The sequence below is a fragment of the Chelonoidis abingdonii genome, chromosome 15 (assembly GCF_003597395.2).
Source record: "Chelonoidis abingdonii isolate Lonesome George chromosome 15, CheloAbing_2.0, whole genome shotgun sequence".
Lineage (NCBI taxonomy): Eukaryota > Metazoa > Chordata > Testudines > Testudinidae > Chelonoidis > Chelonoidis abingdonii.
Window position 1 is genome coordinate 24,231,886 of NC_133783.1, and position 24,614 is coordinate 24,256,499.

The following is a 24,614-nucleotide window of genomic DNA, read 5'->3' on the forward strand; positions in this document are numbered from 1 at the left end:
ACAGCCCCGGCCGGCGCCTGGGGCGCTCGGCCCTGCCCGGGGGCGGGTTCGCGGGCTGGCTGGCTGGCTGTGGGCTGGCCCTGGACTAGCCGGCCTTCCTCGTGCCGTGCCCGGCCCTGCAGGGTGCCCCCCCGCAGGCAGACGGGACGCAGAGGCAAAGTAGGGGCCACCGGCGCTGAATCCGGGGGAGCCAGCAGGGGCCATGCCCCTCACGTTTTAACAGGGGCGTGGTTTGGGGGGGCAGAGGGCAAGGCTTTTAAAAACGGGCGGGGCATGGCCCACGGGGTCTACCGTTGAAAGGCAATTCGGATTAAGGTAGATTGTGAATCGATTCAACACAGTGCTTATTCCTGAATAACTCCCTCTGTGGACACGCTCATGGCAGACTAAGCTTTCTGCAATTTAGCTCAATCTACTGGATTAAAAGCCCATAGCAACACAGCGTAACCAGCCTGCAATAAGAGCATCCATATGGAGTTATGCGGGAATAGTTATTCCCGGAAAACTATTCCAGAATAACACCATGTGTAACAAGCCTCAGGTGATACACATCCCTCAAAGTCAGCCTCAGATATGGTATCTACCTATTCTGTATTTTAATGCTTGTATCTGGTGCCTGACACCCATAATCTACTGATGAGCCATTCATAAGCATGGGATCATATTTGTTTGCAGAGATTTTACCATGGGGGACACATGCTTTTGTGTCCTAAATAAAACACGCTGTGGTGCTGGCCTTTAACATTAAGTATTGTCCTATGCTATTTAACTCTAATCCTTTATAACCACAAAAAGTAGGTAAATACCTTGGTACTGAACCAATCTTAGGGAACACCCAAAGCACCATCTTGCAGGCGAAATGGGAAACCAGAGTTCTGAGTGCTTATGATCATAAAAAAAAGCCTGAAATATTTTGTGCAAAAATAGGGGTGTTCACCTTAATGTCCTGACCAAATTCTAGTGCATGTAATCAGGGCTGGCTCCAGGCAACAGCCGACCAAGCACATGCTTGGGGCAGCACCTTGTAAGGGGTGGCCAATCTTCAGGTGGCAGGGCAGTGCAGTGCTTGGGGGAGACGGGTTGTTTTGGCGGCATGGAGCTCGGGAGAGGTTGTTTTGGTGGGGTAAGGCAGCACTGGGGGGCATTGTTTCAGCAGAGAAGTGCTTTTTTTTGCTTTTTTTTCCTTGAGGCAGCAAAAAAGTTAGAGCCAGCCCTGCATTTAATTACATTCTGCCTCTCTGAATACTGTGAAATTTCAGTTAGATAGGGTATTAGTCACTTTCTGTCCCAAACAACTGTGCAGAGTTGCTTATTCACAACTGTTGAAATTCTACATTCCACCACAGGGTTGCGGACAAAGTGATCCCTTGCTAGTTTATACAATGCTCTTTGGAATCATTCAAGAGAAAAGGCCCTGTAGAAGTATAAAAACATTATTTGTAGAAGAAAATTCCCATTTTCTTCTATTACTTTCTTCCCTATTTCCAGTTATTGTTTACTAGTGCTACTTCAGTTTTCTACTTCTTCCTCTTTCAGGGTAAGCATTTTATGTCTTTCAAATTTCACTTGCTGTCCACTCAGCTGAGAACTACAGAAAGATAATTGTTGACTACAGAACTCTCCCCTGGCTTATGGAAGAGCATTATTATTTATTTACTTTAACACACAGAGGCCTCGTGTGCTAAGCACTATACAGACAGCATGAGACAGTCCCCTGTCCCAAAGATATTCCACTCTGCAGAGCTGAGTATGCAAAAATGTACATATGTTTGCCTTTACTTATTGTGATTACTCACACACACAACCAACAAAGGATAGGAAAGGAAAACACTAGAAGAAGAATCTTTATTTAAGCTTACTCAATATGAAACTCTTCCCTCTTGTTCCCCATTTCCTGTTTTTAAACTTTCTCAGCAATTTATCTAGTCTCTACTCACTCCTGTTGAGCTAGAGCTGGACATAATGAAGATTTGTTAACAAGGATACTTGTGCACATGCAAGAGTAGTCTCTAGTCATTAAACAGAAGAGCAACAATAAATGGCAAAAAACGGATAAAGTTTCAAGAATCTAACTAGCAATCAGTACAGAAACAATATTGTGACTTAAGTGACCCTGTACTATGAAGAATCAAAGTGAAGTTTGCAAATAACCCACAGGCTGATTTTTTTTGGTCCAACTTTTTGGTGAATATTTATGGATATATTTGCAGAAAGGAACATTGTCTCACAAACAAATCAAGAATAGAAAAAAAACCCTAACTAAATGTATCAGCTGTTTTATATGCTATTAATAAACTCTAGCAGAACAATAACTACAAAAATCAGTGTTTTCAAAAAGCTACGTTCAGTCTCATTGTCAGACTATGACATACCAAACAATGGTGAGCTGAAAAGGTATTCTCTTCTGTTTTAGGAGTCTGCCCATTATTCACTTCACATCCTTGAACACATAAGAGTGTTAAATTTTTTGGTAAAGTTACTGATTTACCGCTAAGATAAATTTAAGCCGGACACTTTAAAAGCAATTCTCTGATTTTGTCAAGCAAATGAGCTGTGTTCCCCAATTATAGATGTGAATGTAGGCTTTATGGTGCCCCTGAGTCTAATGAGAAGTGGTGCCAGTATGTGAGGGGAGCCAGGGGCTACCTGTACACTGACTTAAGACCAATTCAAATAAAAAGTGCACACAATAAAAAAAAGAATGTTATAAAAGCATAATTTATTTTTCTTTATTCCTTCTCTCTCCCTCTCCTCTTTTTATAGGGAGCTTTTCACCTTCATCTCTGCAATGCATATTTACCTGAAAAATCAATAAATACATCTAAAATCACAAAACTATAACATTGTAACTTGGTAGCTATAACATACCAGGGGCATAATCCAGACTAGTGAGGAGCTGTATGACCCCTTTCTCTTTAATATGGAATGTCCTTTACAATGCCTTGCTGCTGTAGCCTCCAACCTGGACAGCTCACAAACAGCCTCCAGCATGCAAATCTTTTCCAGCTATGTGTCTGGGTGTGCTACAGCCAGCCACACCTGGGCTCTTACCAGCTTTAATTATGTTGCTGGTGACCCCAATAAACCCCCATCCCAGATCTTCTCACAGAAATGTACGTCATGTACTGCGAAGCCTGTTTCTGAACAATACAAATATATTACATCCATCTTTCCTTAGTTTAAGGGAATAATATGCCAGTGTATTATTTTAAATAGCTATCCAGCCACTTCAAGTTAAACACACTGGATTAGATAATATAGTAAAACAAGTTAACTACAAAGAGAGAGATTTTAAATGAGTATAAGTAATGAGGCATAAAAGTCAGAAATGGTTACAAGAAAAATAAAGATAAAATGCTCACTGGTGCCTACCTTAACAAACTATATTCAATTCAAAGCAACTTTTTCTCGCTACATGCTTTCAGCAGTCATAGTGATCAAACTCTTTAGGTCAGGACCTCTCTCCCCAAACTCCAACAGCTGTTTCCTTTATCTTTTCAGGTGCAGCAAATGTTATGGGCAGGCCTGGGGTGTCTCTCCTTTCTTTTAATAGTCCTGTCCCCCTTTTAAGAAGCATTTCTAGCTGGGAGCAAGGCAGCAGGCAGTCTTTGTAGAAGGAAACGCCATGCTGTTTCTTCGCTAAGATGGAATTTTTGCCCTGACCCCTTTCCTGCCAGAGAATGGCCACTTAGCTGGTAATGGCCCATTAGAATGTGTTTACACCTGACTGAGGCATTATCTTGCCATTTGTCTGTGAGAAACTGGCTTGGCCACTCACCAGACTTATCTGGAAAATATACTTTTAGTCCTGAGCTCAGCTTATGGTTATAACTTTACACATAATGCTGCTATGTGTATTTTGCTGTGTTATTATTGATCAGCAAATAATGAATTTTTCAATGATCCCTCACAAGGCATACCTTGTATAAATATGATTACAGTAATGTGTAGGGTGTGAACACAGGGATATAGTCTGGTCACTGTAGCATTATCATATTTGTTTTTCTCACTTCGTCAGAAAAATGGATTGTGATTTTTATGAGATCACCCATAAAAAAAAAAGGTTGAAAACATTATTTATTATTATTATTAGCTATTGTTGTAATGCTGAAAAGTCCCAGTCAGGATTGGCGCCCCATTGTGGAAGGTACTGAAAAAACACACAAGAAAAAGTTCCTGCCTCAAAAAGTTTATCTAGGGGTGCAATTTTGCAAAGACATGAATGACTTTGCCCACATGAAGTCAGTGGGACTACTCAGAGCCCTGATTCTTCAAAACTCTTGCACATATACTTAATTTTGTGCATGAGTAGTCCTACTGAAGTTAATGGGACTACACAAGTGAGTAATTTTACTAATATTTGTAAATGTTTGCAATATTGGGCCCAAAGTGATCAGGCACACATCTTATTCGTTCCCTTTTTTCTGTTTATGTATTAATTTGATCATTTCCTGTATTTTAATCTCTAAAATAATTGTAATCTTTGATTTTTACAGAGTATTTTTGTGTTAATTTTAGTCCTAGTTTTGCTTATAGTAAACATGACCTTTTTCAGGTTTGGCTTAATCTTTGCCTCATATATATGTACATAGTTTACAATATATGTTTTAACAGTGGCCTTTTTCTAATTTTTATATCCTAGCCTTTTAAAAATATGAGATTAAAGGCTTGCCCTCCTTTAAAAAAACAAAACAAGACCTATGCCCAAATGCTCCTCTACCTCGTTGTTAGCTTCATTTTTTTAAAAATGAATTAATTTCAATACAGACTACTCCCAACTACCATTCCAGCTGTTCATGCTATCCAACCTATGTTAATTTACTGTTCTATCATCCTGTGCATTCCTACTCCCCTGCTGCTTTCCTTCCTACCAGAACCCTAGATTGAAAGTAAAACTTGCAGCCAATCACATGTAACCTTTACAGTTCTAAAGTGTCTGGTTTTCAGAGGTGCTGGGAACTTACAACTCTCATTGACTTCACTGTGGGACTTGCAGGTGCTTAGCGGCACTTCTGAAAATCAGACCCATATCCTCCTTGATTTCAATAGAGCTACATCAGTTTGCACCGGCTGAAAATCTGGCTCTATGTCCTCTGGTTCAGGCTTGGGAGGAAAGGAGGGGGAGCAGGGAGAGACTTTGCTTCCTTTCCCTAGTGGCAGGGGGTGTCTCTGTATGGAAACAGGTAAGGATGGAGAGGAACACAGGAATTATTACATTGGATCAAGCCTATTGTCCATCTTGTTCAGTATCCCGTCTCTGCAGGAGCACAGGAGCCTGCACATGACTGTCTTCTCTCTAGGTCCAAATGGCTCCTGCCACTTCCTACCTGTCGACAGAGTTTGAAAGTCACGATCCACACCAAAACTGGCAAAAAAACAGCAGAGCCCTCCACTGGGACTGCATACATGCAGAAAGATTTGAGAAATTTTGGTACATTTATTTTTTTCAGAGATAAAACAATTACTCCAAAATAGATATGCAAACACCTCAGCTACCCACAGCAGCACTGTGTGCATACCTAAAACAACCCACTGCCTCCTGGAAACAAGTCTGTTGTCCTTAACAGAACTGCACACCTTCTTCATAGCCTCTTAGGGAAATAAATCAGACTGGCTTGGTCATCCAGATGTAAAATTAACCCTGGGCTTTATTTTTTTCCCCAGCAAACAAGAAGGAAACATGGCCACCCCTGAGATACAGTACCAAATAGAATGTACCTAAGACTGAATGACTCTGTATGAGTGTTGGTCTTTCACTGCCTACTTTTCCTTGGGATTTTCATCTGCATTGACATATCAAACCATGAAAGCACCGGAGGAGCTCTTACAGCCTATCTGGGTCTGTAATCCATCAGCTCAGAAGGATTTGCCTGATATTTCCAAGCTGCTATGGTGTATCATGTCAAAAAATCCACTGTTTAAAAAGTGCCTCTGATCAGATTAGCACAAGAGACCATGACAGCCTACCAGGGTAAACAATATAATTAGTATTGGGAATAAAATCTGTATTTAACTGAAGCTGTCATGGTCTATCAAGTAAATTGTATCCATGAAAGTGTTTAAAAAGCCAAAAGATGGATGTGTTCAATCAGTAACACAGTTACATGTTGGACCAGAACAGATTTTGCATATTCTTGTGACATGTTTTTTCTACTGCTATTCCCCTAACCCTATCACTTGCCTTCCCCAGGAGCGATAGCCACATTCCAAAGCCCCATGGAGTAGAGAGTCTTTCTATTTGCTTCAGTGGACTTTGGATCAGGACCCATATGAGGAGGTCCTGTTGGATTTTCTACCAGACTTGCAAAAATCTATTTTCTTCCTCTCCCCTACTGGAGATGGCAAAAGAAATGAAAAGATACTGAAGGCAATGGCAGAATAAACTTTGCTCAGCTCTAAGCAAACAAGAAACGGGGAGGGCAGTTAAAGGATTCTTGGGACATAAATACTTTTTTTTTTGTTCTGTTCATACAGCATCTGGTACAATGGGATCCTGGGAATCCCAGGTGCTACCCCAATGTCAATAAAAAGTAAAATAATAATAATAATGAAGAGAAACTACATTTTGCCAGATGCTGGGAATGGGCAACGGGATGGATTACTTGCTGATTCCTGTTCTGTTCATTCCCTCTGAAGCACCTGGCATTGGCCACCATCGGAAGACAGGATACTGGGCTAGATGGACCATTGGTCTGACCCAATATGGCCAGACTTGTGTTCTTATGTACATTGCTCTGTGATGTGGTATAAACATTTTACTGGTATTTTTGTAGGATAACCTCCATAACTGCCGTACTATTTGTAATGCAGCCAGTCCAAACTCATGCTGGTAAAACCTTTGTATCACACATTTGGCTATTCTATATGTGCTATACATTTCACCAAAAAAATGTGTAATTTTTGAGAAATTGAAATAAGTTTTCTGAGACTTTTTAAAAATCCCTGCTCTTACACAGGCAGGCACCTTAGCACTCTGCATCTAATTGTCCAGGCTTCTGAGGGAGAGGAAAGCAATAACTCATACATTTAAAAACCTATAGACGTGACCTAAAACACTTCTAAACATGAGTGTGCCTTGCTCAGAGGCCTACTGTCCCGGGGATCTTCCCGGGCTAGTACAGTTAGCCTATTGGAATTCTGGGAATCTCCTCTTTCTAATGGTGTAAAGCTCTTGCTTTTAGCACTTAAGGCTCATAAAACGTCCAGCTTAAACCTGACAATGTTTGAGTTCTGTGTATTGGCTGTGTAGGGCCTAAGAAGGAAACATTTATTTGGGAGGCTATTTTAGTACTAAGTAAAATGAAATTAATAGCCAGCCATTTGAAGCTGCTCAGAAGTTTGGGATTTTACACTAAGCCCCGAGGAAGATGGATTAGTGGGCAGAAGCACAGATGCCAACTTTCATGTGGTACATAAGCACCCCGACTTTCACAATAAGCCAAAAATCAAGCTAATCCCATTTCAAAACAAGGCCAAAACAAGCCAGTCCCTAAGAATCCCAACACTCTATGTGCCTAGATCACCTTGGCGAACAGTCTGGGACTGTGGTGGGCCCGCTGTGCACCCCTGACTCTCCACACACCCCTTGTCCCTGCTGGCTGGGAGCCTATCAAAAAATAAAATAAAAAAGAATCAACAAGCTATAAGTCAAACAAGCAACAAGTCAAAAACTAGCCAACAAGCAACTAACAAGCCAGTGAAGGCAAAACCAAGCCCAGCTGCTGTGGGGTTTTTTTTGCGGGTTTGGCATGTCTGGGCAGAAGGCAGGTGAAATGGTCAAAAGTGCCTGATAAAAAAGTTTAGCACATGGATATCACCATCATATACATGGTATAATAGCATTACATGCTCAACTCTGGTGATAATAGCTCTAGCACAGGGTTAAAGTGATTTGGGAATTAGGACAGAATATTGCAAGGGCAATCTTAACCATTGGGCCTGTGCATACAGCCCCCATCTTGTAGTCCAGAAGCTGAGCTTTCTTTTCCAAAGGTAAGTCCCTGTCCTTTATTGTTGTGAAGAAAAAAAAGCATGAACCACATATAAACTGATGGAGTGATGTCTACCTGAGTTTGCAAACATCTTGAAATAATAGCTCCGAGAAGAATGAACAGCCATGTTCATGCAAATGGCATGTAAAATCAGATGTCCAATTATCATATCAGCATGAAATATTTCACTGCTGAACAAAGCATGCAAGGGAGAAAGAGGAGGATCATATTGTGGAGATCTGCATGAACTATTGAATGATTCATTTTGGTGCAAAGACTGGTGGCATTTGGGAGAATGCCACCAATTTTCCCTCCTCTCCGCTTTCCCCAAACTGATCCATAGAGCCATGAAACCAGGAAAGAAAAAAGGAGTCCAGTAAGCTTCCAGGTTCCACCGAGGGAGAGCTAAACCCAAATTGCCCATGGGTGTGTTTGACCCTGTTGAAAGGGAGTCAAGTCTGAAAAGGCCAGCGGAGTAGATGGAACTAAGTTTGTACACCTGCAATCTTCTATGAGCGGTGTCTCATTTTGTCATCCCCAGTGGATGGAGCTTGGTTTGTGGGTGGTGCTCAGAAGACTACCTCTCCTTTTGTTTATCATTTCAAGCCCTGGCACTGGATTCAGAAATGCCATTTGTGCAGCTGAGGAGCACATGTTGAGCAGACTGCATGCATCATGGGCAGTTGTCCTGTGGAGGGAAGCCTCAGCTGAGCAGGTACTCAGTTAAGCACTTGGGACTGAAGGAGACTTGCTGGTTGTCATTGTAATTCTCCACCTGTGGATGGGGAGAAGGGGGGCCAGGGGCTACCACCTCTCATCTGGCAGCTGGAGAGGGTATCATCAGCCCAACTCCAAGAACAACAGTCCCCAGGAGAGGGCACCCTGATTCCCTGGATCAGGGGTCCACACAAGACTCTCTATTGCGATGTCAAGATGGAAGCCAGGAGAACCCTCAGCTGGTCTGCTGGGAGGCACCCAATACACAATCCTGCTCTGGAGTGTGGGGGCTGACATAGCCATCCCTCCTCCAGCCCCCCCAAAAAAGACCCACAGCCCATCTGAAGGAAGGAAGTGGTGGGTTGAGGAAAAGGGAGGCACGAGATGTGTGTCTGTTGATCCTTCAACACAGTTAACATGACTTTAGGTCGTGTACATGGACACTCTGTCACCTCTCCCAGGTCAGGTATCCATCTAAAAATCACACTGTCCCAAAGCCTTACACAGGCAATGTGCAGAACTCAAACAGCATCAGATTTAAGCTGGACATTTTATGAGCCTTAAGTGCTAAAAGCAAGAGATGTATGTTGCTGGAAAGAGGAGATTCCCAGACTTCCAATGGGCAAACTGCACTAGCCCTGGAAGACCCTAGGACATTAGACCTTTAAATCAAGGCACTCTTGTATTTAGAAAAACTGGTTTAGGTCACCATCTGGAGGTTTTAAAATGTATGAGTTATTGTTTTCCTCTTCCCCAGAAGCCTGAACAATTAGACTCATGGTATTAAAGCACCTGCCTGTATATGAGCAGGACTCCCGCTCAGCGTCAGGCCATCTGGGGTTGTTTGAGTTGATTTAAAAGAAGAAAAAGGGAGCACTGTTCTCAGCATTTGCCTTTGAGACGACAGTGTGCAGCAACTGCCCGATCAGGTAGTAACTGTGATCAATTCATCACTTATTAGTCAGTTTTGTTGTATTTACTATATTTTTCATAGCCATGTTTTAATTATTAAAGTGGCATTTCATCAAGCATATAATAGTGATGGAAAAATAGATGCATCCCCCATTCCTCTAACCTAAACATCAGACTTGCTGTTTCAGATGCTGGCTCCAGGGTGGAGGAGCAATGTTGCCATCTAATGGAAAATTTATGTCATTGCAAGCAGGGCACCCATGCCTTTCCAGATGCCCATTCTGTTTATTCTCATACAGTCCTTTCTACGAAGCATCATAAGACACTGAAAAGAAAAAAAAAAATAGAGGAAGTTTACAAGATGCAAGTATGCACTTAAATATTGTTGAAGGCTAGTGACAGTGAGGAGATAGGAGAAGGAGGAAGACCTAGAGAGAGGGAAGGGGGAGTGGGATTTTAAATGAATCACAGGCTAAAGTGAACAGGAAGACTTTGAGGCAAGGCACAAAACAGATCTCATTACCACAGCATGGAAAGAATAAAATGATGCAAATTGAAAAACATTTTTAAAAATGCATTGCATTTGGTCGCTGTGAAAGGCTTTGGGATCCAGCCTTTTTTTCTTTTAAATACTAATTTAAAAAATAGCATAAGGGCTCCAAGCGGTGGCAGTAGCAGTCACCAGACAAACCTTCCACTGTTCTGTTAACAAAATGGATCCTGGCAAGATAGACATGGTAAAGGTAACAGGGGGTAACTTGTTCCCAATTCTCTCTCTCTCTTTGGTGGTTGGGATCTTTCAAACTGAAAAGTGCACTTTATTTGAGGGGGAAAAACACACTTGCTTATAGCCAGTTCACCCAGCACCATCAGTGTGCCCCCTACACAGTACCACCCAGACAGAGCACAGATAACACATACACTATTCTTAGCTCAGGTGGGGAGGAAAGCAAAAAGATCCAGCCTCTGATGTACCTGCTTCTTTAGCCAATTAAGGAATCCTCCTCTTCCCAACAACATCCTGGAGAAACATATTGGTGTATAAGCCATTTGAAATGATGCCCACTGGACTGGGCACACGTTTCAAAGGGCAAGCAGTTCTGTGAGGATATTATGGGGGATGCTTTTCCTTGGAGTTTCTGCAGCTCACTGTGTTCTCTCCTGGCAAAATATGCAGAAGAATCACTTTCTTCCCCTTCAGAAATGTGACAAGCTTATAGGGAAAGCACTAATTCTGTGTGGAGAGTCAGCTGCCAGGGATGTTGGCCTTGATGTCCTGGTTGCATTTCAGTTCCATTAAATAACTTCTACCTACCTGCACCTTCTCCTTTACCTTCAATCAGATACAGTATTAATCCAATGAGGAGTACTTATGGCACCTTAGAGACTAACAAATTTACTTGAGTATAAGCTTTTGAGGGCTACAGGCCACTTCATTGGATGCATGCAGTGGAAAATACAGTAGGAAGATATATATATACACAGAGGACATGAAAAAATGGGTGTTGCCCTACTAACTATAATGAGAGTAATCAGTTAAGGTGGCTATTTTCAGCAGGAGAAAAAAAACTTATGCTCAAATAAATTTGTTAGTCTCTAAGGTGCCACAAGTACTCCTTGTTCTTTTTCTGATACAGACTAACACAGCTACCACTCTGAAAGTATTAATCCACATTATCATAGAAGTGTAGGGCTGGAACATATCTTAAACGGCCATCTAATCCAACCCCCATGCTGAGGCAGGTTTAATTATACTTACACCATTCCTGACTTTCCTGTCTAACGTATTCTTAATCTCTAGTGACAGGAATTTCACAACCTCCCTAGGTAATCCTTCCTTCACTTCCTGCCCAAAATTATTTGCAGTGTTGCTCTGCACGGTTGAACAGCTGCCACTTTCCACCTTGGAGATGGCTGCATTAAAGTGGTTAGTGAAATAATGAACCAGCATACTGGCCCATGAGCTGTGTCGACACTAGACTTTTTGCAAAGATTCCCAGTAGTTCACCTCCATGCCTCACAGCAAAGTCAGGAGCACTGATGTATTCAGTGTTCCTGCGTCTGTCTGCATTTTTAAATATGGTATCATCTAATCCTTCTAAGTGGGGGCTAAATGACCTAGTGGGAAAAGCACTGATGAGCACCAGTGTCTTTACACAAGCACTTCCTCTGATGCTACAACTGGTTGAGCTGAACCTGTGGAAAAATCCCAAGCATCCAGGCCATATAGGTTAATTCTTCCTGAATGCAGGCAGCCAAAGCGCAGGTTTCAATGTTCTATACAAATAAATTAGGAATAGTTCTCTCTGTAGGTCAAAACTTGGTGGCAAACAAAGAGACTCTAAAGTACAGTTCAGCACACTTCCCATAGTCACCTACTTACTCATCCATGACAGAAAGGCTATGGATAGCAAGAACAGAGCAACAGGGAATAACCACTAAAACCTCGCCTTGGATACACAGGTCCCTTATATACCTTGTGTTAGAGGAGAAGTTGAAAAGGCTGTTGCCAAAAGAGACTATATTCCTATAGAAGCAGCTGAGTGGAGTGTTGTGTCTGGGAGTTAGTATGGCATCTTACCTGCTGCTTTGGGATGCAATATTCTCAGGGAAGCACTATCTCCAGCTCAGCTGAAGGCATGTTGTTCAAGAGCAAAATATTCTTTTGCTTTGGGCTGAAAGGAAGTTTAGGGTGACCAGACAGCAAATGTGAAAAATTGGGACAGTATGTGGTGAGGGGGGTAATAGGAGCCTATATAAGTAAAAGACCCAAAAATTGGGACTGTCCATATAAAATTGGGACATCTGGTCATCCTAATGAAGGTAGATGATGGGTTTTCTTTAACAGAGAGAATTGTGGGTAAGATGACCTGCTTATCAAAGTTCAGCCATTCACTCAGTCAAGAGGGGAGAAGCTGCTTAGTTCACAGCTTGTGATGACTAGAGTTGGTTTTCCTGGTTACCAGTTTTCCCTCTTGTAAATATTTGAGAGTTTGAAATATTTTTCCATCCTGATTCAGGACAAAAAGTCAAAAGCTCAAAAGTACTCACAAAACAAAACCCTTCCCCCTCCCCCAACCCCCCATTTCTGGACAATCAAAAGGTTTCATGATAATTTTCAAATGTTTTGTTTTGATTTCAAACTTTTTAACATTTTCAGTCTAATTAGCAACTTACATTTCAAGACAAAAATATCTTCAATCCAGAAAATGATTTTTTTTTTCATTTTTAAAATGTCAAAAGAAAATGCTTTAACAATTTGAAAACTTTTCTGACATTTTATCAAATCCGACGCTGTTTCAGGTACAGTTTGTTTCAATGAATTGGCATTTTTGATGAAAAATAAACAAAATCCTGACCAGTTCTAGTGCTAACCCCTGCTTTTTAGGTCTTCCTGGGCCATTTCCCTTTTCAGAGGCACTGCTGTGTCCAGCTAGGTCTCTGCTAGGAACTAGATGCCTTCAATGTCAAATCTGATGTGCAGTACAGCCTGGGCAAGGTTGAGAGTTCAAGGAAACAAAGTGGAAGTGGCTACAGTGAAGCACTGGACCTTGTAAAAGGTACAGGGAACAGGGATGCACCTGGGTGTTGGATGGTTGGTAAGGTGGCCAGGGTCTGGTTATGGTGTGTGATGGCAAGGGGAACACTAGAACCAGAGTTTAGAGAAGTCAGTTTGCCCATCTGTGACAGTGAGGAGATTGACGAAGCCAGCATCTCAGAACTTCAGCCACAAGGGAAGGTCAGTGTGGGAGCTGGACTGGTACTGGAGTGGCAGCCCACACTGGCCACCCACATTTAAGTTCCAGTCCAACTCTCCCTTCCCTCTAATAGCTGGTCTTCTCCCAGCAGTGACTGACAAGTGCAGATGGGGATGAATAGGAGCGTTGAAAAGCCATTGCCGAGTAGTGGGCTGGAAAAGGCCTGTAGAGATGGCAGGACGAGAGTGCGGGTGGTGAAACCAAGACTAAATTTTCCTAGAAATAAGACTGGCTGGAGCCAAACCCACCTGGAATTGAAACACAAATAAGGAAGCAAACCACATTTCATTTTTATTAGACTAGGAAATATAATTTATTGCATAAAAATTACTTTGTTACAATAGGAATGCTAAACTTTATTTACAGTTCTTAGTTTACAGAATAAACAGATGTGTGTTTAGAGGATGCTGTGAAACTCATCCCCTGGACATATAAATATGCAAACAGAATGCAGAGCAAGAGAATGGATGCTCTCAACAAGAGAAACAGCTGATTTTTTTCAATGAAACTATGAAATGCCTGCCCAGTATCACAAAGCTGCTACCCTGCTTTGTGTGATCATAACGTAGTGCATCTCCAAGGGACAGAGATACACACACATATGACCAAAGGAGAAGGCAGCATGTACAGTACTTGGACACTCTGACCCAGTGATCTGAGTGCCACATACACTATAATCCCATGATCCAAGTGAGACGGAGTCAGAGAAGGGGCCACAACACACACACATCGGAGAGAAGCAAATACCTTCCCTTCCCTTCCCGCACACACACACAGAGCTCCCTTGATCAGAAAGACTAAGAAACACATACACACAGTGATCTGAGACAGAAAAGCACATACACAGACATTCTGGTTCTGTACTCAGAGAAAAGGGGACACAAACACACATTGATTTCCTGATCTCACCCATACACTGATCTGAGAGTGAGACAAACACACTGTGATCCTTTAATGAGAGAGAGAGAGAGGGTCAGACACACTGACAATCTACACCTGTCTTCCAAGAGCAGAGCATTTAGGATAAATTTCATGGATACCACTGAATTTCTAAGAAAATAAATGACAGGTTATTTATGGTAGCTTTGAAAATGTTAAAATGTCTGTGTATTAGCTGAGTGCTTTATCACTTCCTACATCACTTCCCATATTTGCTTATTTTGTTCAGATTACAAACAAAATTTCAACAAATCAGATTATGAAATGGAGTCACACAGACTGGTAGAACTCTCTCTATATTACAGCCATATTCAACTCCCACCAAAATCAACAGGAGTCTATTCACTGACTTTAAGGGGAACTGGATCAGTCCCTCAGTTTCTAGCCAAGTCTACACAACACATTGAAAATCCTGTTGATGTAATAACACAAAGAAATGTCAGATAAGCTTGGAGCTCTCCTCCCAACGCAGTCCCCAGCATTGGGAAATGGGATTGTGATAGGAGGTTAGGTTTGTCAAACTTCCTGAATACCGTGCAGTCACATTGTTTGCTTTAAGAGGTTTTGTTTGTTTGTTTTTCAAAAAAACAGCCACACAAAAATATTTTCAGCTACATTGGAGCATTTGATCTATCCAAGTAGTCAGTTCTGAGTCTTAATGAAACTTTTAAATCATCTAAGATATACATCCAAAACTTTGGATACATATCCAGATCTGTATATTACCTACAGATATATACAGATTTCCAGGTTTTAGTGACTTTTTGCAATTAAAAAAGGGGAAAGTGAAATTTAATATACATATTTAATGCACATTTTGAGTGTGAAACAAAAGATGTTTCTGTTTGCAAATTACACTAACGATACTGAAATTCACAGCACAAGTGTACACCTAGGAGAAAATGGCTGAAGTGCTGGCAAAGAAACTCTTTATACAAGGACTTCTGAAGCAAACAGATTGTGTTTTCACCATAAAAATGGTCCCAGTGTTTAAAAACAAAAAACCCAGAATTGCTTCCATCTGACTAATCAGGCAAGAAGGTACAGCCGCTCCTACATGTAGGCAAGGCTCCAAGCTCTTTGACTGTCCTTTTCAATCAAGTTTCAAGACTGACTGGAGCTGATTTGTTCTGCCACTGTATGGTACCTCTGTACAACGAATCCATCCATTCCCAATGTGGTTGTTTAAGTAGATAAACAAGTATTGCCAGTGTTCTCCCCTGTGGGTCCCTTTTCCTACTGTCTGCTGTCAGTTTGGAAGCATTAGAGATGGAAACAGGCTTCCGAGTACTTGTGTGCCAAGGAATTAAACAACTGGAAGTTTAGATCCTGAGGAAATACCAAACTACCTTATAAGGGCAATGTCTTCTTTTGTTATGCACTGGTTCCCTGAGTTTGTGTTTACTTTTTCTTTAGCTATGTAACTATACCACAGATGGTGGACTGGAGGGAGGAGAATGGGGAAATGCATGATGGGAAGCTCACTGTATTCGGTACAGTTTTAAATTATTGGCCACAAAGATCTTGTGGTGAGTGCATTGGGCGTTTCAGAGCAGATGCAGTAGCACCACAATATAATGCTGTGTTGTTTGTGTCACGACATGTTTATCCTGGAGGAGAAACTTTTAAGAGGCAGCAACCAGAGTAAAATATTTCCATTTGTGGCTATTCAAAGTACCCTTCAGAATATTTTTCCTTCATTAAAATACCACATCCTGGAGATGAAACTTATGTTGTGTTCATGGATACCTCTTAATTAAAATCAGCTTTGTTATGCAACCAACCATCACTTCATCAGAGCACTTTTAATGTAGGAAAGAAAGGAACTGCTAAGTTCAAAGAGGGAGAACCACTACACTCCATGCCTCACCTTTTCTCAATTTCTCCATTCCTCCTACTTATATCTGCTTGCGCCACCCTAAATAGTTCATCTTCCCCTCCCTGGTGATTACACCCCTCAAATATGTGTAGATTTATACACCCTTTAGTCAAGTTTGATATATTATGGGCCAGATCCTCAACTGATGTAGCTCCACGGAAGACAATTTACACCAGCTTGTCTACACATGGAGTTATTCAGGTATAGTTACTGCACTTTAAATTCACACCCTGGTTTAATCCAAATTCATTTTATTAAGTGTAGACAAGTCCCGAGGAGTTGGTTCTTAGTTCTCAATCCTTTCTCAGTCAGTCCCTCCATCAAACGCCTAATCATTTTTATTGCCCTTCTCCTATCTCCTTACAGTTGGATCAATGTATTTCTGGTACTGTTGCACTGAAGACTGCATGCAGTATGCCACAGCGGTAGCACTATGACCTCATGACTCAGTCCTGACTGCATATGCCGTTGTGTTGCATTGATAATTTTTGCTGCCACATGGTGCTGCAAATGTCAGTGTTTTCTTATTTCCCCCACCTCACAATTTCATTTAGCATTAGTGCCTGCCAGGTTTCTCTTTCCCAATGAGTTTGTGTTTTAGATGATCTTTTTCTGCAGATAAAACAGCTGCATTTTCCAGTTTTAATCTCATATTGCTATTTTCAGACAGTGTTTCCAATCTCACTGGGTCCCCTTTGTATTAGTTCTCTTTCTTCACTGGTATTTGCAACACATTCTAGTTTTGTATCACCTATGAATTTAATTTGTGTGCTGTTTGCTCTCTCTTACAGATCACTGACCACTGCACAACCATGCCAAACTCCTCTCTCACTTGTTGCACTACTGTTTATGGCCTCTCGGCCAGTGTTCAGGACAAGTATATTTCAATCAATTTATTAAAGTAAGATTTTGCAAAACATTGTATCAAAAGATGGATTTGATTATGAGGACTTTAAAATGATGTGGTCTTCAAACTAACCTTGATATCCCAGGCCACTGGACCTTGCTTTGTAAAAATAACCCCTTCTCACTCAACACTCTTCCCAGCAGGAACAACTTGTTTGAAGCGCCAAAATATAGATTTAGGAGCCTAACTGTAGGCTCCCATTTTTTACAGTCTTGGCTTATGGATGGTGGCATGTTGCTGTGTGTTAGTCCACAACTGTATCAGTGAGTGTGTGTATTTACATTGTTGATATGAAGGTCTATTTACCCTAGCAAGTTTCTTTCTTTCCCAAATGTCCTAAAAGAATTTCCCCCTAAAATACAGATCTTAAATACTTTGGGCTCCAAAATCTGACCCACCCCAGAATTGTAATAATCTGATGGAGGTTGTCCCATAGATGCTAACTAGCTTTCAATGAATTCACCACTGTGTGAAAGCACTAACCTTCCCTCCTAAATAACCCACATAAGAGAAGAAAAACCAACCAAACAAACCGCTACTGTAGCCTCTTGTCCTCCCCTTGCTGGCTGTGCTGGGCATTTAGTGAGTTTTCTAACAAAGGAAACTCCCAGAGCTGTACTGATTGCATAGGAACTAGGAAAAGGCCCATTACCAGTAATGCTCATCTTGTCCAATTTCCTGCCAGTGCAGGAGTATTCCCTGCAGTTTAGTTTTAGTCATCTCACATTTGAGGGTGTCTACTGTGTCTTCTGGGAGAGACTTCCACACTCCAACAATGAATACGTTTTTCCCTGATAGGCAGCTGAAAGTGTCCTTTGTTCATTATCATTCCATTGAAACGATGACACTGGTGCACACAAAAAGAAGCTAATGCTCTGAAGCCACATTCCTCTCTCTGATTCAAACAGAGATGAGATGGGATTGGGAGGGAACGATCCCTGAAAAGAGGGGGGAGAAGGTTGTGAGAGGTTTCAGCTTCTGTAACAATGCTGAGGACTTTAGTTGCCATTTGAAGAAAACCATGAAAAGAGCAACAATGTCCCTTTAACCTTGTTACCAGAAATGGGGTTTGTTCTTCTGTGAGCTGGTTGCTTAAGTGGCCTCTTTGCATTGTGCTGCAGCCATAAGGGAGAGGGCTCAGCTTGTCCTTTCTGTGCCACGTGGGTCTCTAGGCACTTAACCAATCTGACTTCAGCAAGGGTCCAGAGATATGGAAACAAGTGTTCTTGACTTTTTGTGTGTGTGTTTTCATTACTAATTCTCGCAAGTGTTTTACTTTAAATCTCTCTCTCTCTCTCACATTCTCATGCAAAGCAGACTGATGCTCTTGCTCACACACAAAAGACTTAATGTTTTTGTTTTTTTAAAAAGGACTCATCCAAAGATTTGGATAATAAATTATTTGCGTTTCCTAAGAAACTGGTTTTTTTCCTTTTTTTTCCCCTTAATAAGCTGTCTGAAGCATTTGACAGAAGTAAGCAGTTTGGCTAGATTGTACTCAAGTCTTCTAAGCATAAATGCCATTAAAGAAGAACAACAAAGGGGGGGGGGAGAAGAAACCCTCCCAAAATCAAACAAAAATAAACCTCAACCCAGACTCTAGAAGCCCTATATTCCTGCATGCTATGGCAGAAGCAGCTGCTCACTTCCACCAATGACTGTCATCATGGTCACCAAAGATGCACTGCTCTTGCGCCGCACTCCGGAGGATGGCCAGGAGGAGGAGAGCCTGTTTAACACTTGGATTGCTTGTAAACGGTGTGGTTGGATCTCTAAGGCGGATAGTGACTTGGTGAGGGAGGAGTGGGAGAAGGAGTTTGCCTTTACCCCTTATTGTTAGCTACAGATCAGCAACCCACCAGACACAAAGTAGAAATTGGCCCCGTTCCCACAACCCTTCCCCACCAGTTCAGGAAAGGCTGTTCCCTATTGTCTTCCTTCTCCTTCTCTCCCCCCTCCACTCTGTCTCTCTCATCCATTGCCTGAAGACTATCAGCTACTTGAAAGTAACATCAGCAGTCCCCCTCTGTTGCCATGACAACCAGCATCTCACTCTTGCCCATCTCTTCCAAGGCACTAGCCAGGGTATTGAGATCACCATCTTCTTGGTGCTGGGCTTCCCATAAGTCCAGGATCACCCCTGTTGGGCTGGCTTTGGTGGCAAAGTAGTTCAGATACCTGTGAACGAAGAGAGAGAGAAAGATGTGTCTAACTTTACACATTTACCCTACTGGTATGGTCTGAAGGCAGCAGAAAGGGGTGTTGGGAAAGGAGGCCAGGGTATTAGACTCTGGAGCAAATCTGGATAATTCTCTCTGATGTGCACTGGGATGGAAATGCCATAATTGAAATGCAGGGCTCCTCAGGGCATCATCTACATTTCTTATACAGCGCTGATGCAGAAAACATTCATGGAAAAGCAAGGCATATTTTATTTTATTAAAATTACAAATGCTCTCTCTACCCCGCCCCCAAAGTGAGATCCTAAAACAGAACAGCCCAAGAGCCATCAAGGTCCCTGGCCGGAGGCACTTGCTTTGCACAATCATGGCAGAATTTTAAGATTGTTCAGCCAGTCCAGGATCTAACTGGATCCACATCACTCTGGGTTCTATAGTATAAATTGAAGAGGGGAAAGCACCATTCAAACCCCACAGGGAATATCAACTTCCCCACCCTCCAGGTCTCAAGGCATTGTGGCTGAGCGGAAGGAGCACAGCGTTGGGAATCAGAAACTCGCGAGCTCTAATTCTCTCTCAGGCACTGAATCACTGTGTACCATTATAGAAATTGTTTGACACTGTCTGTGCCTCAGCTCCCCATCTGTAAAGCAGAGATAATAGCACAGCCCTACCTCACAAAGAGGCTTCAAGGATAAAGTAGTTCCTGAATGTACATCTAGTGCTACACAGTGTTATTTCTGAGTCACCAGTGCTTCATTTTTGTGTCTTCTTTCACATACTATTCCTTCTCTCTCCCTTCCCTTATAAGCCCACTATCATTCTTGATGCTTGCTGGCTTCGTGTCATCAGAGAAACAGCGCTGGATTCCCAAAGTGCTATCTATACTTGGGGGCTGCAAAGCCCTGAGAGGCTTCTGTGTTGTTGGTCAGACACTCTCCTCAAGGCTTGTGCAAGACAATCACTTTCCAAGGTTGCCCTTTGAGACTTACCAATGCTGCAAGAGCGCCTTCTAGGGGCTGGAGCAGATCCGCTCTCTCAGACTGTTTCTGATAAATGTAAAACAATGGGCACTAAACGCCCAGCACATAATCATGCTGGAGGATTCTCTGCACCTTTAAACCATGAGTTGAAGACTTCAATAGCTCAGACATAGGTCAGGGGTTTGTTACAGGAGTGGGTGGATGAGATTCTGTGGCCTGCGTTGTGCAGGAGGTCAGACTAGATGATTATAATGGTCCCTTCTGATCTTGAAGTCTATGATTCTATTATTCTACACCTGGGTCACACCTGTCCCTCACTCTGCCTCAGAGGAGAACGTGGGGAGAGTGTAGAGTAACAAGGAAATACAAAACTCTGTTTTCCCAAATGACAGGTGTGAGGCAGGAAGGTGAGAGCCAAGCATCTAGTGCTATAGAGAGAACTGAAACCCACCGATCCATGGAAAGTTTCTGAGCAAGAAGTCTCCAGTCATTTCCTCTTGAACTGGGGGCATCAAGGCTGTTGCAGATTTTCTGCCGGATAGATAGCGGGATCTTGAAGGCATAGGATCCCAGCTGGGTAGTAACAGCACTGCCATGGTGCAAGCAGAAGGCATCAAAGGAGCTGGCATTCTGGGAGAAAAAACATTTCAGAATGCTTTAAGAAAAAAGATTTCAATGGAAAACTCCTCCCTTATCAGCCTGCACTGCATCCCGCCTTGTCACCTTACCCTGCCCACAATTCAGGGTCTCTGCATTCCTGCCTAAGAGCAGGGATGATTGTGTTTCTTTATGTGGAATTTCAGCAGTGCTTTCAAAAACTATCCAGCAGCAAAGATAAGTTGGGATCACAGAGAGACTCAGACAGACCAAAAAAAAAAGATTGGGAAAGGGAAGGAGAGATACAAGATGGTAACATTCACTAAAATGCATTCAGCACGGATGTCTAAGAACAGAAACAAAAAGAGAGAGGTGGATAACATGCCACAGAAAATAACAGTGAAGCAGCTAGTTCTTAGTGACACCAAGCTCTTCCCCTGAGGGTCTCTTCAGTGAACCCAGTCGGAAGCAACCTCCAAATATCAGTACATGTGGCTAAACAATTTGGAGCAGAGCCAGCAGCATCAGAGCACATTTTCAAGGCCCTGAAATTAAAGCCCTGAAATTCCCAGGGACTCTTCCAAATGCACTGGCTACAAAAGCCCAGCCCTTGGCCTCTTCATTCACTCTCGTCTTATTGGTTAGCGCACATTTTCACCTGGCTGTGAGAGGGACAGTGCCAACTGGCATTTTAGTGCCATCCCCAAAACAGACTCTGGGAAACAGAACTTGTACACAGCAGAGGTTATGTGCTATTATTTCGTGATCTATTTGAGTGTTCTAGGGGTTGCTCATGTACCAAAAATCAATGTCTCATCGATATTTTCAAAAGCAGGGTAACAAATTCTTAGCCCCTTTGCTGTTACTGCTAGAATCTGCTGGTATCTCAGCAATAGCTGTAACTGGATGATCATTCAATTCAGTGGGCTTTTCTCTGTACCTCTCACTTATACCACACATATCAGCACTCACTCTATTGACATCAACAGAATTACACTGGGGGAAAACTCAGAGCAGAATCAGCCCCGGGAGTTCAGATTAATACCTTCAGAAGAGATATCATCAGACCCTGCTCCTTCCTCTGCCCTCCCAGCTATAACTATGAGTGGGCACAGCCTCCCTGCTCTCTTCCCCTTCTCTTTGCTCACCTCTCCGAGTGTAGTGTGCAGCTGGAATATCTGCCCTTCCCCTTCCACCTGCCGGACGCAGATCTTGCAGGTGAGCTCTGTGGAAGCCAGGCTGTATCTCTCCAAGGTGAAGGTGCAGTGCAGAGCCCTCTGGCTGCCACTCCAGATGTGATAAAAGGGGATTTCCTGTCCCAGCAGATTAGTTCAGTAGAATGTTAAATAAATCTCAACAACCCTTCGTAAATACAGGAAGGGCTTCCTAACTAAAACCCACTGGGTTTTTTCATATTTGAAATTATTTATTTTTATTATTTAAGTGGTAATTTTTTTAAATGCCTCCCAAAAAGGTTCTAGGTGCCTGACAATTAACTGTATGACAACCATAATAATGACCACACAGCCCTGTAAATACCATATAGATTTGCTTTTAAGTCATATTCTAGATTTCCCAGCTTCTACTTCGACTGGCACGAGATAGGGATCATTCTGTGCTGACAACTGGCAGGGTGGGACATGGAAAGCTGATAGACAGTGACCCAGCTGCCATGCTGGGACCCTCAGTCAAATATGGCAAGTAAAAATTCCCCTGCTGCCTTCTCCTTCCCTTAGAACAGTGGTTCTCAACCTGGAGTAAGTGTACCCCTGGGGGAACACAGAGGTCTTCCAGGGGATACATCAACTCATCTAAATATTTGCCTAGTTTTACAACAGACTACATAAAAACCACTAGAGAAGTCAGTACAAGCTGTATTTTTATGTCTAATTTTGTACGCAAGTAGTTTCTAAGTGAGGTGAAACTTGGAGTACACAGGACAAATCAGACTCCTGAAAGGAGTACAGTAGTCTGGAAAGGTTGAGAGCCACTACTTTAGAAGACAGCCTGAGAGAGCAGAGAGCTGTATCACTCTCTTAGCAGACAATCATGGATAGATGGGGGAGCTCTAAATCTTGACTAGATAAGAAAGTGAGTAGGCAAGGTGCTTGATTTCTAGATCTCAATAGTATGAACACTGCTTACTTATCACAATCGAAGGCATGATCACAGATCTATATCAGGTCACGTAAAGCATAATCTAAACATACTTTAGCGCCTGGATTGCTGCTGGCACTCAAATATTGATATTATACACACACACACACACACACACACACACGCAGTACATATACACTGTCATTCATGCGTTATTGCTTAATTATGTATGAGTGAGCATGACACGAGTCCCTGTGTGACTGGGTGTTCTCTTCTACAAACGGATGAATAATTGCTTCATAGCTGTTGTTTCTATAGGGACCATTTTAGTAAAGTTTCCCTTTTGCGGGCATCACTCTGCCCTGTCCTTCCCCTTCTCCCCAACCTCTGCACTAGCAGCTAATGTTCCAGTCTACTGCTACACATGAAAATTCCATGTGACTCATATTACCACTTGGCCACCCACCTGGTATTTAGCCAGCAGCTTGCTCTTCCACAGCGAGTGGGGGATATCATGGATGGAGAGGCGTAGGTTGTGATAACTGTCTTTAAAGAATAGTGGCTTGGGTTCCTCTATCAGGGAGCCACCCAGAGTCTTTTCCAGTTCGAGTACTTCCTATGGGGCAGACAGAGGATGGGAAGCCATGACATCAAAGGTCACTACTATCAGGTGGAGCACATGAGTTTTTTAAGGCAGCGTTATGTCAATGCAGGATCCACACTGTTCAATGAACTCTGCCAAAAAACTTTACAAAGTACAAAAACAACAACAACTACATTCAAGTTTAGTATTTTCTGAAGATACTGTATTGACATAATGGATAGTGGTTGGTGCTGCAATGCAAGCCAACCAACCAGTGTTGAAATGACAAGAAGAATGACACCAACTTTAGCCCCAGTCATCAGCAAAACACAGGGAAATTCAAATCCACAGTGTGACATGTCTCTTAAGAATTACAACAGTTGCACAGGTGCAATGATAAAACAAGAGTACAGCATCCTGCACTAAAGCGATATTTTAACATATAACAGACTAGGCAATACTTACAGCCCTTGCTGTGCTTCCCACAGGGCATTCTTCAGGGTAAGTTACAGCCCTTCATCAGGGAAGATCATTTGAAAGTTACTCTGATTCTACAGAACACACTCTCTCTAAGCTAGACCCCAATGAATTAACATTTTTTTAAATGATTGTTTTGCTGATGAAATGTGCCATATTGACAGCCCTGGAGAATAAATTCTTCCGCTTATCCAAAGAAGAGCTACAACAGTGCAAGCTTCCAGATACTGTCTGGGCAATATAACTAAACCCTGACTCAAAGGATCACCTCGAAGGGGGAGATGGGAATTCAGTTTTCTCCCTCATTCCATTCTTGGCCTGTCTGCTAAGGAGCTATGATAGTTCATTGTGTGATGTTGACACCTGTTCACCAGAAACTGGACTGAGTCCATCAACTCATTCCATAGAGGCCATCAGACAGACATCGGATGGGAACAACTTTCAGCCACTACCATCCTGATTTGGATTTGAGTAACCTAAATGTAAAAGTCTGTGCATCCTCACAAGTCACTGCGTGGATATTTTAGAATCTGAAAACAGAACGATGCTGGTTGTGATATAAAAGTTAATGAGACAGCACCCAACACAGTGAGG

The 24,614-nt window shown here is 42.4% G+C and overlaps 1 protein-coding gene across 3 annotated transcripts in view; it reads right to left on the reverse strand.

Moving 5' to 3' along the window:
• Positions 1-17,814: 17,814 nt before the first annotated feature.
• UNC5B (unc-5 netrin receptor B) overlaps positions 17,815-24,614 on the reverse strand; it is a 148,881-nt gene continuing 142,081 nt past the window's right edge. For all 3 annotated transcript variants that reach the window (XM_032783603.1, XM_032783605.1, XM_032783602.1), the window contains 4 exons: positions 23,427-23,576; positions 22,012-22,176; positions 20,718-20,896; positions 17,815-19,281 (listed from right to left, as the gene is read on the reverse strand). In XM_032783603.1, coding sequence (XP_032639494.1) covers positions 19,116-19,281; positions 20,718-20,896; positions 22,012-22,176; positions 23,427-23,576 — 660 coding nt within the window. In that variant the 3' untranslated portion in view covers positions 17,815-19,115. The remainder of the gene's footprint in view (positions 19,282-20,717; positions 20,897-22,011; positions 22,177-23,426; positions 23,577-24,614) is intronic.